General features: G+C 38.1%; 1 protein-coding gene across 6 annotated transcripts; it reads right to left on the minus strand.

Moving 5' to 3' along the window:
- Nucleotides 1-1411: 1411 nt before the first annotated feature.
- On the minus strand, nt 1412-14832 carry lrrc8db (leucine rich repeat containing 8 VRAC subunit Db). Of its 6 annotated transcripts, none has more exons than XM_034314495.2 (4): nt 14303-14832; nt 11960-12036; nt 11619-11783; nt 1412-5702 (listed from the first exon to the last, which is right to left on the minus strand). In XM_034314495.2, exon 4 carries the CDS (start codon nt 5698-5700, stop codon nt 3175-3177), a length of 2526 nt encoding a protein of 841 aa, XP_034170386.1. In that variant the 5' UTR covers nt 5701-5702; nt 11619-11783; nt 11960-12036; nt 14303-14832; the 3' UTR covers nt 1412-3174. The 6 variants fall into 6 exon arrangements, with proteins under 6 accessions (XP_034170386.1, XP_026775918.1, XP_053084705.1 ...); XM_026920117.3 differs by having other exon boundaries at nt 11882-12036; XM_053228730.1 differs by lacking the exon at nt 14303-14832 and adding an exon at nt 10610-10725 and having other exon boundaries at nt 11882-14266.
- Nucleotides 14833-15640: the final 808 nt, after the last annotated feature.

Raw genomic sequence — 15640 nt, forward strand, 5'->3', positions numbered from 1 at the left:
ATGTTCTTGACAAAACAGTTAAATCTCTTGCACAGTGGTGCAGCAGGTAGCGTTGATGATTCACGGTTCCATGGTTCCTGGTTCAAGCCTTCACTCGTTCGTGTTCCTGTCTGTGCAGTTTCAGTGCTCACCCTGTCCATATGGGTTTTCTTTGGGTTCTCCAGTTTCCTCCCACCTCCCAAAAACATGCTGTTAGGTGGGTTTCATACTGTAAATGTGTGTGTGTGCTGTATGCTTTGGAAGAACGTCAGTGGTGATTTCTCTATTTCACACAGAGATGGTTGCCTTTTCGAACCCAGATTACACCACAGAAAATTGAGTTAATCATAACAATGTCTGGTCTATCTTTAGAAAAATAATTAAATAGATAAATCAAAATTTAAAAAAAAACTTATGAAGTATGGTTATGAAGTTAAGAAGTACCTCCTCAGCCTCTTACTACAATAATTAATTAATATATCAAACTGGTAAAGCATCACAGGTCCCATTCTGCTGGAGGAAGTAGCAGTAATTTGAGTGCTGTAAGAAAACTCTTCACCAGTGTGCTGCAGCTGTGAGAGACCCCAGAAACCAAAGAAGGATTACAGACCCAGGAATTATGAGAAACAGTCCATGTCTGGGACAATCAGGCCAGCTTTGCAGCCAAACATACCTTCTTTGAAAGCAGGTTGATTCTCCAGGTTATTGATGACTCTTTAGGTGCAACATCAATGAAAGTGCAGCTATCACCTCAAGTTCTGTACACGGTGTTCAGAAAACCAGGACTGCTAAAGAGCCAATACTTTAATATGTATATAACAGTTACGTGATATTAAACCTCAAAACACTCATGGCAGATGGATACTCAATCTGTTATTCAGTGTATCCGAATTTCTACAATGTTTTGAGAACATGAAAAATTAAGTTCCAAATGTAATTACTATATGCCTTCATATTTTCAGCAGCAATATGGTGCACATTAAGCCTCTTAAAGAATATTCTGTCTTTTCAATATTAGTGTACGGTCTATTGGTCTACCATTATTTTCTTAGCTGAAATAAATAAGTCTCTCATAAATTAGAAATGTATGGAGTTGAGCAAATTTGAGTTTGAATGTCTTTGGCCTCAACTGTGTGTCATTGCTGTGCTAAAAATGTTCCAGCAGTCAGATAATAGACTAGACAGAGAAGAGCTAACAAATTTAGTCAGTGTCTGTATACCTACAAAGTGTGCCTTTATGGGAAGGATAACTGACACCCTCTAATGTTATATTTATTATCCAGTAGGACCCACTAGTAAAAGATGGCATTAATGTGGCATGACTCTAAAAACAAGCACCAAAGTAGCATTTTCTGTACTGAAACCAGTTAAGTAAGGAATAAACCACAAAAAAGGACATGCTGTTATAGGAAAATAATCAACTTCAGGCTGGTGACGGTGACATAGTATGTCCTGTGTGTGTTTTATTCCTCTTATACCACAGTAGTTTATTTATTAAAGAATAACATATCATGCTGCTAACTGTTTATAGTTACATTTCTTGTTTTGGAACATGTGTTGTCGCTCACATTGTGGCAGCTATACACAGTGGGTCCTCACCAGCCTGTCCTTTTTGTCTTTCTTTAAGTTAATAAAACAAAGAAAACACAACTTGTCATGTTACCAAGAAACTGGAAAGCGCAAAGTCTCCTGTCTCTCACGGTGACACCTGAGACTCCTTCCATAAATGTTAAACATCTCCTTACAGAAGGCTTCACAATATCAATGATTATGTTTTTCTTTGTTAAATAACAGCACAGTTGTTATATCCATTTATTATTGTTCTTAGATTATGTGGAGCAGACTCAATTCCCTGTGAATGTGCCGTTACTAATGGCAAGCTGCCACTACTGTCAAAGCTGCTATTATGGAAAGTTAATCAACACCTTCTGAGCAATTAGATTTGAGAATTCAGATTTGAGAATGTGTTGTAATAGTATAAAGTCAATATTTAAGCTTAAAAATTCTCACTGTAATGAGCACTGTCAGAATATTAGGGAATATATATTACCAAGCTGTGACCTGCACATTGTCGTTATGCCAATTTTACTTCCTGTTCAACTCATCCAGTCACCTTCTGATGCTTTAATTTTAGTACTTACCTACACTTTGTTTTGTATAGTCATAATTTTATGAGTATGTGATGTTGCATGGTGACCTTTGTCATGCTTATTTGTCAAGTTCAAGTATAATTTGTACATTTACTGAAATTAACAATTCTGATTCTAATGGAAATATGTAAATGGTAAAGCTCTATTCAGCTTAACTCTCAGTCTGAATTTTCTATGGTGGAAGTTCCGCAAAAGCTGACAGCATGCAGTTTAATGCAGCCAAAGTAGCATATAGCATATAGCATATAACTGGTAACTGAAAACTGCACGAAAACTGTTTATAAGGCAAAAACCAGTAGTAACCAGTACAATGTTTAGCAGTAGATTTTAACATAAACTCTGATTTTATACAAGACTTCTGACTAACATGTAGAACAGTAGCAGAATAAATATTAGAACAATTTCTATGCTGAAGTGTTATGAGCAGCAAGGACCATGCATTGGGTGCACTAATGGTTCCTTATAACATGTTGCCATACATAAAGATCTGTGTGAGTTTTCTTTTTTTGTTGTTTCTTTCATCCCTTTCCTGATTTCTTACAAAAATGAATAAATACAGTCAGTAACTGCACCACAGTGTGGGTTGTACTGTGTGGAAAGCCATTAGTTAAAATAACGAACATGGCAGCATAAACAAATGAAAAGACTGCAGAAAGAGTGGGTTGCATTTGAAACATGAAACTGTTGGCTTTGTATCAGGGAAATAAAGGTATTGCAAACAGAGTCATTCATAGTTTTTAAAGCATTTCCAGTCAAATCAATAAGTTTTGTTAGTACATCAATTATTTTCTACTGGTCTTCTTGTTTAGTTTGTAGACAACAGAATCAACTCTAATTTGTTTAATTCCAGTGTTTTAAAGCATTTCTTTTAGGTGCAACAAGTCCTGAGCCAAACCTTCCTCACCAGTTGACAAACTTCTTACAAACCTTAGCAATAAAGAAAACATTGTGCCCTCTTTGTATAATCCCAATCAACATGGATACCAGATTTTTGTCAAAAGAGGACCAGCAGAGGGAGATGTAGAGACCCTTCTCTACTAAACTCCTACATTCCATTAGCATACGTAGCATTGCTTTCCTGATTAATGCTGTCTTTGACCTCTATCGGCAGAGAGTCAAATAGGTGATCCTCCACAATCAGACCACTTCGACGCAAGAGTCTGCACTGTCCAAGCTGGGCTGGAAGGCGGTCCAGACAGTTTCCCTTTAACTCTAGATGGATCAGCTGCACCAGCTGGCCAATTTTCTCTGGCAGGGAAGAAATACAATTTTGGCCCAAGCACAGTGTACGCAGCTTGGTGCATTTGAACAGGTGCTTGGGCACCACTTCCACCTTGTTTCCTGTGATGGCAAAGTGCTGGAGGTTCTGCAGGAATCCTACCTCTATTGGAATCACCACAATGGAGTTGTGACTTAAGTCCAAATATCTTAGCTTAGGTAAACTAAACAAAGGTGCAGGCAAGGACTCTAGTTTGTTGTGAGAAAGATAAAGGGACTCAAGGTTCTTTACTTGACCTATGGACAGTGGAATGGTGATGATCTTGTTGTGCCAAAGTTTGAGGCAGGTAAGCCTTTTTAGGTGTTGGAAGCTGATAACCTCCTCAATAGTGCGAATATTGTTGGATTTCAAGTCTAGCTCCTGTAGATTTATCAAACTAAAAATGGCATGTGGTATCCTTTCCAGTTCACAATTATGCAGCTCAAGATCAGCAAGGTTCATCATCTTTTTCAAACTATTCAATACCAAGAGCTTAGTACCATCATTGTGTACCACGAGTTTGACCAGATGGGGGGCTAAGTCTGTTATGTTTGTTGGGACCTTAGTAAGGTTGCTCTTCAGATGTAGCACTTTCAGATGCCTCAGATCCCTGAGGGATTCCAAGCCAATCATCTTGTTATTTTCAGAGTTCAGGTTTCCCACCAAGTAGAGTTCCCTCAAGTTCTTCAACAAGTAAACCCATTGGGGTATCTCTGCAACATCTGTAAACTTGACATGAAGGCACCGTAGGTGATCACGGAGAAAACTGAATGCAGTCTGCTCAACTTTGGCAGGGCAGTGATATAAATGCAGTTCCTGAAGGTTGATCATCTGGGAAATCTTTGCTGTTATCCGTGCTTCAGGGATTAGCTCAAGCTTCAATATCTCAAGGTCAGTGAGGTCAAACACTGCATCAGGAACACCTGAGAGCATAAACAAATGAAGCTCCAACTTATCTTGCACATTCCGTGTCACATGCTGCCGTAGCTTCTCAAATGTCCACTCATGATTCAAGCTAATTTCCCGCAGTTTGTTTTCACTGACCTCTGAGAGAAAGACACCAAAGCGTTTAGAGTATAACTGGTCATATTGGTCTACCATGTGCAAGAGGAATGCAAAGTCATTCTTTACATCTGGTATGTCACTAAAGCTGCTCTCCTCTCTCACCTTCTCAAATGAGTACTCCTTCAGAGGCCGCCTGAATAACCAAAAAAGTGTGTGAATGCATACCAAGCCATAAACACAAATGATGGCAATGTAGCTAATGAGCAGCTTTTTCAACATGAATGCCATATTATGAGTACACTGGAATTTGGTGTAGCCAGTTAAATGCTTAACATCAGGTTGACAATCATGCTCAAAATCAATGTATGCAACAAATGTTGTTGTGTAACACAAGATCAAAATGAACTTGACTGTCTTAATTACAGTTTGAGCAACATATAGTTTGTAGATTAAGTCACTGTCCTCAACGTGCACACGAAACTTTCTCACTTTTTCAAAAAGGGCCTTGGCTTGCTCGCCATCTTTCTTGTCCAATATGGTCATGCTTGGAACTTCAATTACAGGCTTTTCAGTAGAAAATTTAACACTGGATTTTCCCAGCATTGGTGTGGATGGGCTTGGACTCCCCTCCTCACTGCTGGTGGATAAATGCTTTGGTAATGGGAGGCCTCCGGTCATTCTTTGCTTATTCTCCTCTGAGTCTTCGCAAGCTGTCTCAGACAATGCTTTAGTGGTCCATGGGGACTCAAAACACTTCCCCAAAATTGACACAAAATGCTCAATTTTTGAACTTGTCTTTGGATACTTGAACCAAAAGTTGCTGCTGACCATGAGAATAATTGTGTGAATGAGAGCAAGATAGGGAAAGTATTTGGAATACCAGGGGAGGGCAATATGGTAGCACATCTGGTTGACAAAGACATACTGCTGAAAGTCCATGTTTGTTTTCACACCTGTTGGCTGAGGATGTATGATTGCAGCTGGCTGAGAGAAATGCAGCTGGTGGACAACTGTGTCAGGCTGGTCTTTGCTTGCTAAAGGCGCAGCTGCTAATGTCACTCTGTTTCCTCCTGTCCCGAGGCCAGAAGCTGTTTCTGGTGGCTTCTGTGTGGTGACGGACTCTTCCCACGAATCCAGAACAGGCAAGCAAACAACCTGGTCTTTGGTTAACTGCATCGTCCCAGCAAATATTGCCACCATGAGCATTACAATGCCCAAATAATCCATGAACACATCCCACCATGGTTTCAGAATTCGATAGGTTGGCTGGATGTCGTTCAGAGAGGCAACTTCTGTGAGGGTGAACATTCCTATGGGAGAGAACATAACACCACTGATTAGAATTGCTTTTTCCATATGATGAAGCCCATGCATAAACACCAAATTTTATGACCAAAATGCATAGCCTGATCTATTTGTACATTTATCTGAAGTATCCAATACAAAGTAGATGATGATAAATAAATGGTGCTATCACTATTAATAGCCAAATCCAATTTGCCTTCACATACTACTTTTTGACGATTAAAATGACTAATGCCTGTATGATTTCTAATGATAAGGTTCAGTTTTTATTAAAAATGCCACCCACTGATATCTGAAGTTTGAATACTTTTGGGCTGCTTTTACAATAATTATAGGTAATGCTTCCTAATTAACTCTCATCACTACATAACGTCTAAACGTAGCATCTAGTTGCCATGTCTTTGGTCTAATCCACACCTAATGGAAAGAAATAAATTAAGATAAAAGCATTTATAAAGGAGACAGCAAGCTCTTAAGATTCTGTCCAGTATCAGTTTCCATGAGACAGCTCTCCAGGTTGCAAAAGCCTAACCAACTACATAATTGTGGCGGCAGGGGCAGGGTCGAGTGTCAGCTGTGGACGGAGAGGAGGCAGATTGAACCGGCAGATAACACGTGATGATTCTCACCTGTGTCCCACTAATGGTAGTCTACTTATTAGTGTCTCTGTGCACTTTCAGTGACCGCCGTAATGAGAGAGAGAGTGGCATAGCTGGCGAAGAATCACACACCGTGGAGTGTGAACTTGAACTGTGAACTTGGCGGAGCGAAAGCCGCAAGTCCATGATGAACCCTCTTCAGTTGTTTTGTCCCTTTTTTGTTGAGTTTTAATGTGCAATGAGAAGTACAGTCTAAATAAACTCGAGCCTGGAGCTCGGCTAAGGTTCTGCCTGCCTCCTTGAGTCTTCCTTCACACTTCCTTCACACACTAGGATTCTACAATAACACTTCTTGATTGTATCATCAATCTGAAACTATTAAAAAAAAAAAAAAAAGCCAAATTGCTTGCTGCAGTGGTGGACTGGCCAAAAATAATGTTTTCATGTAATATCAAATTCTAAGACTTGTTTTGGTGCCTGAGACTCGGCTTTCCCAACTGCAGGCCTTAGATCAAATTTATAGAATAACAACCAATATCAAATTGGCAAAAACTCTTGCAAAAGTTTTACTAGCTGTGTAAGTGTATCATTAGTAAAGGCATTAGTTGTGGCAGTAAAAGAAATATTTAACTTCTGATAGTTAGATTGAATTGACAGAAAAGAAATGCTCATTATTTAAATTAACTTATCTAGGTTTATTAGCCTCTTTTTCACTGTAAGGCTAAACAATTGACTTTTTTTTAATGAAAACTTTGCCCACTGACAGCAGCTGATAAATTTTGACTACATACAATTACAAGTTAAAACAAGGTCTATGATTAATGATAAGTGAACTCAAAGAGTAAAAACGGCAATATGCTTACAGCACTGTTCAAAATAGTATTGCAGTCATAAATGTGTTTTAATTTAACCTTTGAAAAAGCGTTTTTTGCTGCTTTATCGGCATTAATTCCAGTCTTGCCAAACAATATTCCACTCAGGCCCAAATCTCCACCTAGACACAGTTTAGCTTAGAATGTACAGGTCCCCTTCCACTTCTGAGTTTTTTGGTTCATTCCAAGAAAAAGATCATTTTCCATTTTCAACTGAAACTTCCTTTTAACTGAAATCTTCTAGTGATCTAGTCTCTTTCTAGTTAATGTTTGAATGGACTCTGAATAAAAAATGAAGTAAATGGAAGTGGAATGGTACTGTATGCAAAAGGCTATATACAAGGTTGCAGACATTTCCTCTTTTTAATTCTTTTAGTTTAATATGTTTTGGTACATATACAATAATAAATAAAAATGTACATTTAATTTTTATTAGAAAGCACTTTGGTCTCTAATTCCACTTATTCCATCTTATTACTCACAATTCTAAATCATCCTACCTGTCAGTCAGCTGAACATGGCGCAATGTCATCAACTGTCACATATTTACTGCATGCATGGGACACCAAAGCTGACCCACAGTGTCTTTCCTTTTTGTTGATGCTGCCTGGTCCTGATTTAAAGGCATGGCAAATGGACAAAGAAACAGTAACTGTTCACATAGAACAGCACACAGCTGGTGACAGCTGGTAACTGTTTAATCCTTCAGTGGAAAAGAGATCATGACTTGTACAATTACGTCCTGGGCTACAACCCACCCTGTACAAATAGCATTAATGCTGGTAAAGAAAAGATGTGTGATACGCTAAGCAGTTGAGGTCCTGCATATTTTCCACTCTCACATCCACTGACGTGCATGTCAAGACCTGCGTCACCTACAGCAGCCACATTCTTTTCCCTCACTGCACTAACTATTCAAGACATAACTTTGTTCTTTGTCTTATCCCCTTTTGTACAATGGCTTTGATGTCTAGGCAGTTGAACACAGGGCAGTTAAAGATATGAATGGGATTTGCATGAGACTATGTCTGCATGATGTACTCAAATAAGCCTCGCCAACCTTTATAAACCAGAAGGTAATGCAACATGTGCTTGCAGAATGGTATAATCCAGTGGGTGTTAGAACAGTAGTGAGCAGTAGTCCTACAACTGTTCATTAACTAATGTGTAATTAATTTAAATTATGTTGATTACTGCACAGAAAGCCCAAAAACAACAACAAATCAGTACAACAAACAGAATCACCATCTACATATAATTATCCTGACTATGACTTGCTTACAGAGCGAGAGGAACATGAAGTCTGTTCACTGGGACAATCTGAAGGATATTCATAATTAAAAAATAGAGTATTGTGGAAAAAAATTCCCCCATTCTCCAAACATAGGGGGAAAAAAAAGACTCAATATGAGAATGACTTTATGTCAATGTCTTTAACTTCTGCAAGACTCATCATCTCTGTTAGCAGACTACTGTTAAAAAGCAAAACTTCTGAAGTTTCTGTAATAAAATGTCTACCATTAAAAAACTTGAAAGAAATAAAGCTTACAACAACTGGTCAGACAGTACGTAATAGTGACACATACTTTCTGTTGCATTGTGACGATAGAGATTTTAGGGACCTGACTTAATTTCCCCCACTGTTTACACAACACACTGACTCATTATCAGTCTCATCTGAGTCAAGAATCCAAGAAGACTTGTTAAAAATACATGCTATATTCAAAACATGGTTTAAATATTCTGCTATACAGTATTGCACTAAAAGACCTTAATGTTAAAAAAATGAGGCCTATAAAATGTAATATAATAGGGACACACTGTAATGTAAGTACTATCACATTATGAGCAAATAACTGCTTAAACTCACTGTAGTGCTATTATGTTGTTCTATTATATGCTGTTATACTGATACTTAGTGCAGATATGATGAGGGGTCCTAATCAGGATGATCAGGATGAGTGGATATGCTTGTGGTTGTACATAAAGTACTTTATTAGTCACTGATTAAATGTCTCATATTCATGCTTAACGAGTATTAAATCTAAGAAATCAGTATGTGTAAAAACACAGTTCCTTATTCACTAAGCACTTTTATTCAAAGTAACATAGAAGTGAGGCTCAAATCAATTAAACAGCCCAACAGTGACTCTCTAGAAGTAGTGGAATTTGAACCCAAAACCTTGTGGGCACCAGTGCAAACCCGTATCTACTGAGCTACCACTTCCTAAGGCACTGGAACTAGCCAAGAATGTAGAAAAAATACATTTACACAGGATATATGACAATTATGCAGGTCCTTGTTGATATTTTAAATGAAGGTTCATGTCTCAAAATTCAAAAATAAAGATATAAGAAAGGAACAGATAATGCTAATGAGAAGTGGACTTTTGAGATGTTTAACATGCTCAGCCTCTAGCTGGTCTGGTATAATGTAAAACATGCAAGTGTTTTCATTCAACTTATTCACTTTTAGAACAGTGCCTCCTAAATAAGTGTCCTCAGAAAACCAGACTTTACAAGATTAGAAACAAACCAGTCCCAATGAGCATGCAAGATAATATCTCATGACGTGTTATTTCTCGCTCAGACCTGCTAGCTTCTAATAAAAATTCCCAGTTTGTATAGGAGCAGTGTTGCTCTCAAAATTAGTTCCTGGCCTCTAACTGAGACATTTTCAAATTATTCATTTGGCAGACAATTTGGTTCAAAACAACTTAGAAATGAGGCAGGATAGAAGAATGGCTCTTCTGAGTACTGCGATTTACTCTCCAAACCTTCACATCACTGAGTAAAGTAACCACTGAGCTATCACTGAGCCAACATATTAATAACCATATTAACCACTGTCTTTAAATCTGGCTTGAAGACCACAAAATAAGTGTTTATTATAATTGTCAGTCGTTATTCCTCATACCCTACAATAACGCATGCTCATAATGCAATCACACTTCAATTATGAACTAAGTGCACCTCAGATGCTGCCAATCAGACTCAAAGAGATGGATAAATTTATGTCACATGCCAAAGTGATGCAACCCTATCTATAACAATGTCACATGCCAGACTCTCAATAAGTTGCAAAAAATAATCACAGCATGCCATTCCCCATCATGCAGCATGGCTTGATAATTCTGACTCGATATGAGCTGTTGAAAAATTAATCTAAATGGAGCAGCTGGGAAGTATTATTCACTGGAGAGGTGAAAAATATCTACCCAAACTATGAGTGTGTGTGGATACATCGTCACATTGCAATAGCTTCCAAGCCACAGATATTTTAGTAATCAGTGCAACAGTTCTTTCTGCCATTTTACTACTTTTATAGGGCACTCAAACAGTGAACAGAACTATGGGATCACCTTCTCTGAGAAGAATATATGATAGCATCTATAGAGATCTAGGCTACAACTGATAATCAGTAAATTAATCTAATCTTACCAGTTTAGGTGTGCAGAGCTTACAGAGAGAACTGAAGCTCAACCCAGGAAATCTCATCATCTGTGGCAGCGTTATGTAACAGCTTTAACCGCTTCACGGTGTTGACCACTCGGATGCTGTAACCACATGTGAGTGTGTGCAGACATAAAGCCTTGTTTAACCCCTCGGTTTTCTCTCTCTTAACTAGGTCATTGGCTGTGCCAGATATACTGATTTGCTGAGTCTTTTATAGCTGTTTAAAGTGACACAAACGGTAACCAATCACAGCTGTTCATGTACACACAAGCCGATTAAATCATTGTGGGAAACACCTTAAGCGGGCCAGTGAAGACCTCAAAGGACTCAGAGGAAGATGGTGTGTTAGGAGAGTTTTCAGATCAATCTACCAGTGTGTACGTGTCAATGTGTTTTTTGTTAACATAATGATTGGGATGGGAAAAAAAGGGCATTTTGAAGGGCAATTCCATTTCCTATTAAAAAAAAAAATCCTATCGGATAATTACATCAGGTAATCACAACATGTGAACAAATCCATTCATTCAAGTTAAGTGTATACATATGTCCCTAAAATAATGGTTAACTGTCTAAAGCCACCCCAGGTAGTGGTAGTTATTAATGTCTAAATCATAATATAACACTTTACATTATTTCTGCCTGTATACTCTATCACAGAGTATCATATCAAACAGGGTCCATCTGAAAACTTTTAAGTGCTGGTGCATGCTACTGGGAAAAGCCTGGCATTCATTTTAATGTGTTGTGTGAGGACTACATACAATTCCAGTTTGATCAGTTCAGTGTACCATTAGCTTTAAAAAAAGAAAAAGAAAAAAAAAAGCCTGAGGATCTCTGCCTCTATTTGAACAAATGCTGGAAGGCATGCAGGTGTTCAGGCTCAGGTTTCATCTCTACCTCCTAGTGCTTCAGATTTCACAGAATTTCACAGGAAAAAATGGATCAATGGATCAAAAACTGGTTGATGATATAAAAAAAAAAACTGCATACTTACTGCATCCTAAAGCGCAGTCTGCTTATGACCCACCATCCACTATCTCATTTCCATCTTGGCGTAGTGACAATACTGCGCAACGCACCGCACACTGCCGTCCTTTCGTGTCCTCATTATTAGGGTGGAGGAAAAAAACGACTGGAAAACAGATGGATGTTTTCTCTCCTAGTAAAGGAAAACAGACAACAGAACCATTTACATGCCGTACATGAACACTTCGTCCCGTCCTCTGTCTTCTCCTCCATGCAGTAGTCAGTACTAACCAGTCTGCACCAGTTTGCTGCCGCCTCCGCTTCTCCTTCCTCCAACCCCGAGCTCAGCAAACCTAAACAAACGCCTACCTCAATCCACTATGGCCATTTACACCAAGCATCCATAGTCCCACGAGCACGAACATGTCGACAAACCAAACCGCAGTCTGTAATAATAATAACAGGAATAACACATAAATAAAAATTTACGGTTGCAATCAGGAAGTCTAGCAGGGGAGGTGCTTAAGTTTACAAAATCCGGGATGAAGTACAAACGGCATCTTATTGGACATCGAGTGCGCTACGTAGACTTCGGAATCTCCTATTTGATGGACTATGGAGTGCGCTCATGTAGGGAGTAAGGAGTTATTCGGAATTCAGCCCCGCCACTCATAAAAAGCGATATTTCATTGTTTATTTTTTTTTTTAAAGACTAGCTACTATCGACATATTTCTTTAAATATTCTATGTGACGCTAAATAACTGGATTTAGCACTCGTAACCCTAAAAGTGAGGTACGTTTCATACAATATGATTGATTAATTAATGATTAATTAATAATATTGTAGTAAAAACGTTTTAGTGAGCTAGTTGACGGTTTAATATTAGCGACGTCGAGTTATCGAGATAACAAACTCGGATTTATTTCTTGTTTATTCTGTACTACAGTAGAAAACCTACCTTTAAGTATACCAATAATATTCAAATATTTTCGCTTATGGACTCAGTGACACACACATATTGCTAAAAATGTATACATTTAACGGTTAATGAATAATTGAACGGTTCCTCAGGAGCGAGTGAAGGGCAGGACAGCACGAGCTCGGAAAACGCTGCTGACAGGTGGCCTGTCCATTACAGCTGCCTTTCACGCGCTTGTACCAGGAAAAAGAAGAAAGTAAAAACTACTAAGTAGCTGATAATAAATAGCTGATTTATTTTCAAAACAAATGTTAAGCTATTCAAGAGAACATGCTTTTCGATGGCTATCAGTTAGGCTTTTTATCAGAATAGAAAACAATAGATTATAAATTACTTCTTATAATTAAGTTTGATCTTTGTTCATGGTACCATTAACTACTTATTTTTGTATTTACAAAATAGTCGAACCAACAATTTATGTATTTACAAAACACTATAATTTATGTTAAGAAACACAGACAAAAAGAAGATAGTAGTTAGGAAATAGACATTAAGGAAACGGTTATATAGATAGAAAAATCCAACCTTTTTTACTCGTAAATATAGCCAAGAGGAGAGTTTAAAATGAAGAACAAAGAAGAACAATATGGTGATCAGTGAGTCATCACTGGGAAACAATGATGATTAGTGATCTGTAGACAGGACCAGTGGTGATCAGTGATTAGTCACTGGAAAACAATGGTGATCAGTGGTTAGTCACTGGAATACAATGGTGATCAGTGGTTTGTCATTGAGACCAGTGGTGATCAGTGATTGGTCACTGGAATACAATGGTGATCAGTGATTGGTCACTAGAAAACAATGGCAATCAGTGGATTATCATTGAGACCAGTGGTGATCAGTGGATTGTCATTGAGACCAGTGGTGATCAGTGATTGGTCATTGAGAGACAATGGCCAGTGGTGATCAGTGATTGGTCATTGAGAGACAATGGTGATCAGTGATTGGTCATTGGGAACAGTGGTGATCACTGATTAGTTTTTGGGAAAAAATTATGATCAGTGATTTAACATTGGGAACATAGGCTTGCACAAGTGCAACTCAGTCAGGCTTTACACACTGCTGTACAATAACATTTACTAACGTCTGCTTAAAAAGTCGCTAGATTTGTCAAAAGGCTCTGTTTTGCAATAAAGTCGTTAAAGAGATCTAAAGTCACAAACTGTAGTGACAATGTCACTAAGTTGGCCACACAATGTAGCCCTGTAGTTGAACACAACACCACAGAATAAAAATTATAAATGATAATTAAAGTTTATATTAATGTTAATTGAAAAAAATACTAGATGAGTCAGGTAAAGTTAACTAATATTAACCACTAGCTAACATAACTACCATGAGCTAACAAACTGTGTGTTCAACTATAGCTTGTACCTTGGAATTTCCAACCTCTCACTAGGCAAACTTAAAGAACACATCCTCTCAATTTGGAATTCTTAACTGGAAAGTTGGGAAGGTGCCCTTAACCCAGAGTTCAACATGACTGTTCACACCAGCAATGGTAGGTTAAGTTGAATGCAGCATTACTCCACCCACTTCGCTGTGCTCTCTACTCTCTACTCTACTCTAGATGTCATTACTCTATTCGCCGTCAGTCATTAGGACATTAACCAATTGTGAGTGTCTGTAAGCTCATCTACATCCGAGTGTTACACTGCTCTGTGTGGCAATTTTATAAAGATCATTTACATTTATGGCATTTGGTAGATGCCCTTATCCAAGGTGACTTACAGAAGTGCCAAGTTTGCTTCCCTTGTCTTGGAAGAAGCACATGTTTGCCCTCATCCTCCCTGGGTGGTAGCTGTTGTGTGATTGGGGCGTGCTATCAAGTGGGTGGGAATTGGCAGATGATCAACTTGGGGAGAAAAAGGAAAAAATCCAAAACAAAATAAAAAACCTCAGGGGAAAGTTGGTTAGTGAAAATAAATTGTGACATTTTATGAAATATAGGCTGCTGATATAAAATATTTGTAATAATTTTGAATAACATTATAAAGTCTTACTTAAAATCAGTATTTTGGTGTATGTTATCTAGCTTAATTATGCAGTACCATATGTTTATTTTCACCAACCCCAGCTTTGATCATTGAAGAGCTTTCCCCTGCCAGGTACATCACATCATTGGTCTGCATGGCTTCAGCTGGATACTACAGAATAAATTAGCTGTAAACAAAACTGCATCCATGTACACATCCAGCATCATTCTGAAATTAATTTGCCCACTTAGTAATTTCCTAGCAGGCTACACCCTCCACAACGAGAACTCTGTAGGAGTTCTCCTACAGAGAACACACACACACATTAAGGGTGCGTGTGTTTTTTTGTTTTGTTTTTTAACTCCTACAGAGTTCTCATTGTGGAGGGCGTAGCCTGCTAAGAAATTATTTAGTTAGCCATTAGGCTAAATAAATATCACTTTGTATGATGTGTGTAATAAACTTTTATTTATTATACCCACATACAGAATTCAATAGGGGGAGAATTCTAGCTAAAACTGATGGTCTGAATAAGTCACATACACTGTTTGAATAATTGTTAGGCAAGTCTATATTCTGATCAAATATTTTTTCCAAACCACATTGATCTTAATAATTACTGAGTATAATCATTTTCAGAATACGTGTAATTGTTGATAAGGGAAGGTGTGGCTTAAAGAAGCGAACACCTTTAATTCAGACGTGCATAATTATTAGGCAGATTTTTACTACAGGTAAAAATGGCCCAAAAAGACTTAACTGACACTGAAAAGTCAAAAATGACAAAATGCTTATCAGAAGGATGCAGCACGTGACCATCTGACAATTAAACGGTTTGTTAATAATAGTTAGCAGGGTCACAAAAAAAAAGTGTTGAGAAGAAAAGGCACAAATTAACTGCAAAACACTTGTGAAGAATTAAGCATGAAACCATCAGGAACCCTGTAGCCTGCAGTGCCACCACTTTCCAGAACTGCAACCCACCAGGAGTTTGAGAAGTACAAGGTGTCAGGTTCTTTGCAAATGTAAGGAAGGCTGAAACACAACCCCTACTTAACAAAAATCACAAGCTGTAGCGTCAAGATTGGGCATG

Source organism: Pangasianodon hypophthalmus, chromosome 2 (genome assembly GCF_027358585.1).
Source record: "Pangasianodon hypophthalmus isolate fPanHyp1 chromosome 2, fPanHyp1.pri, whole genome shotgun sequence".
In the NCBI taxonomy this organism is placed as follows: Eukaryota; Metazoa; Chordata; class Actinopteri; order Siluriformes; family Pangasiidae; genus Pangasianodon; species Pangasianodon hypophthalmus.

Coding starts and splice junctions, on each gene's coding strand:
- lrrc8db (XM_034314495.2), bottom strand. CDS start 5,700: ATGTTCACCCTCACAGAAGTTGCCTCTCTGAACGACATCCAGCCAACC.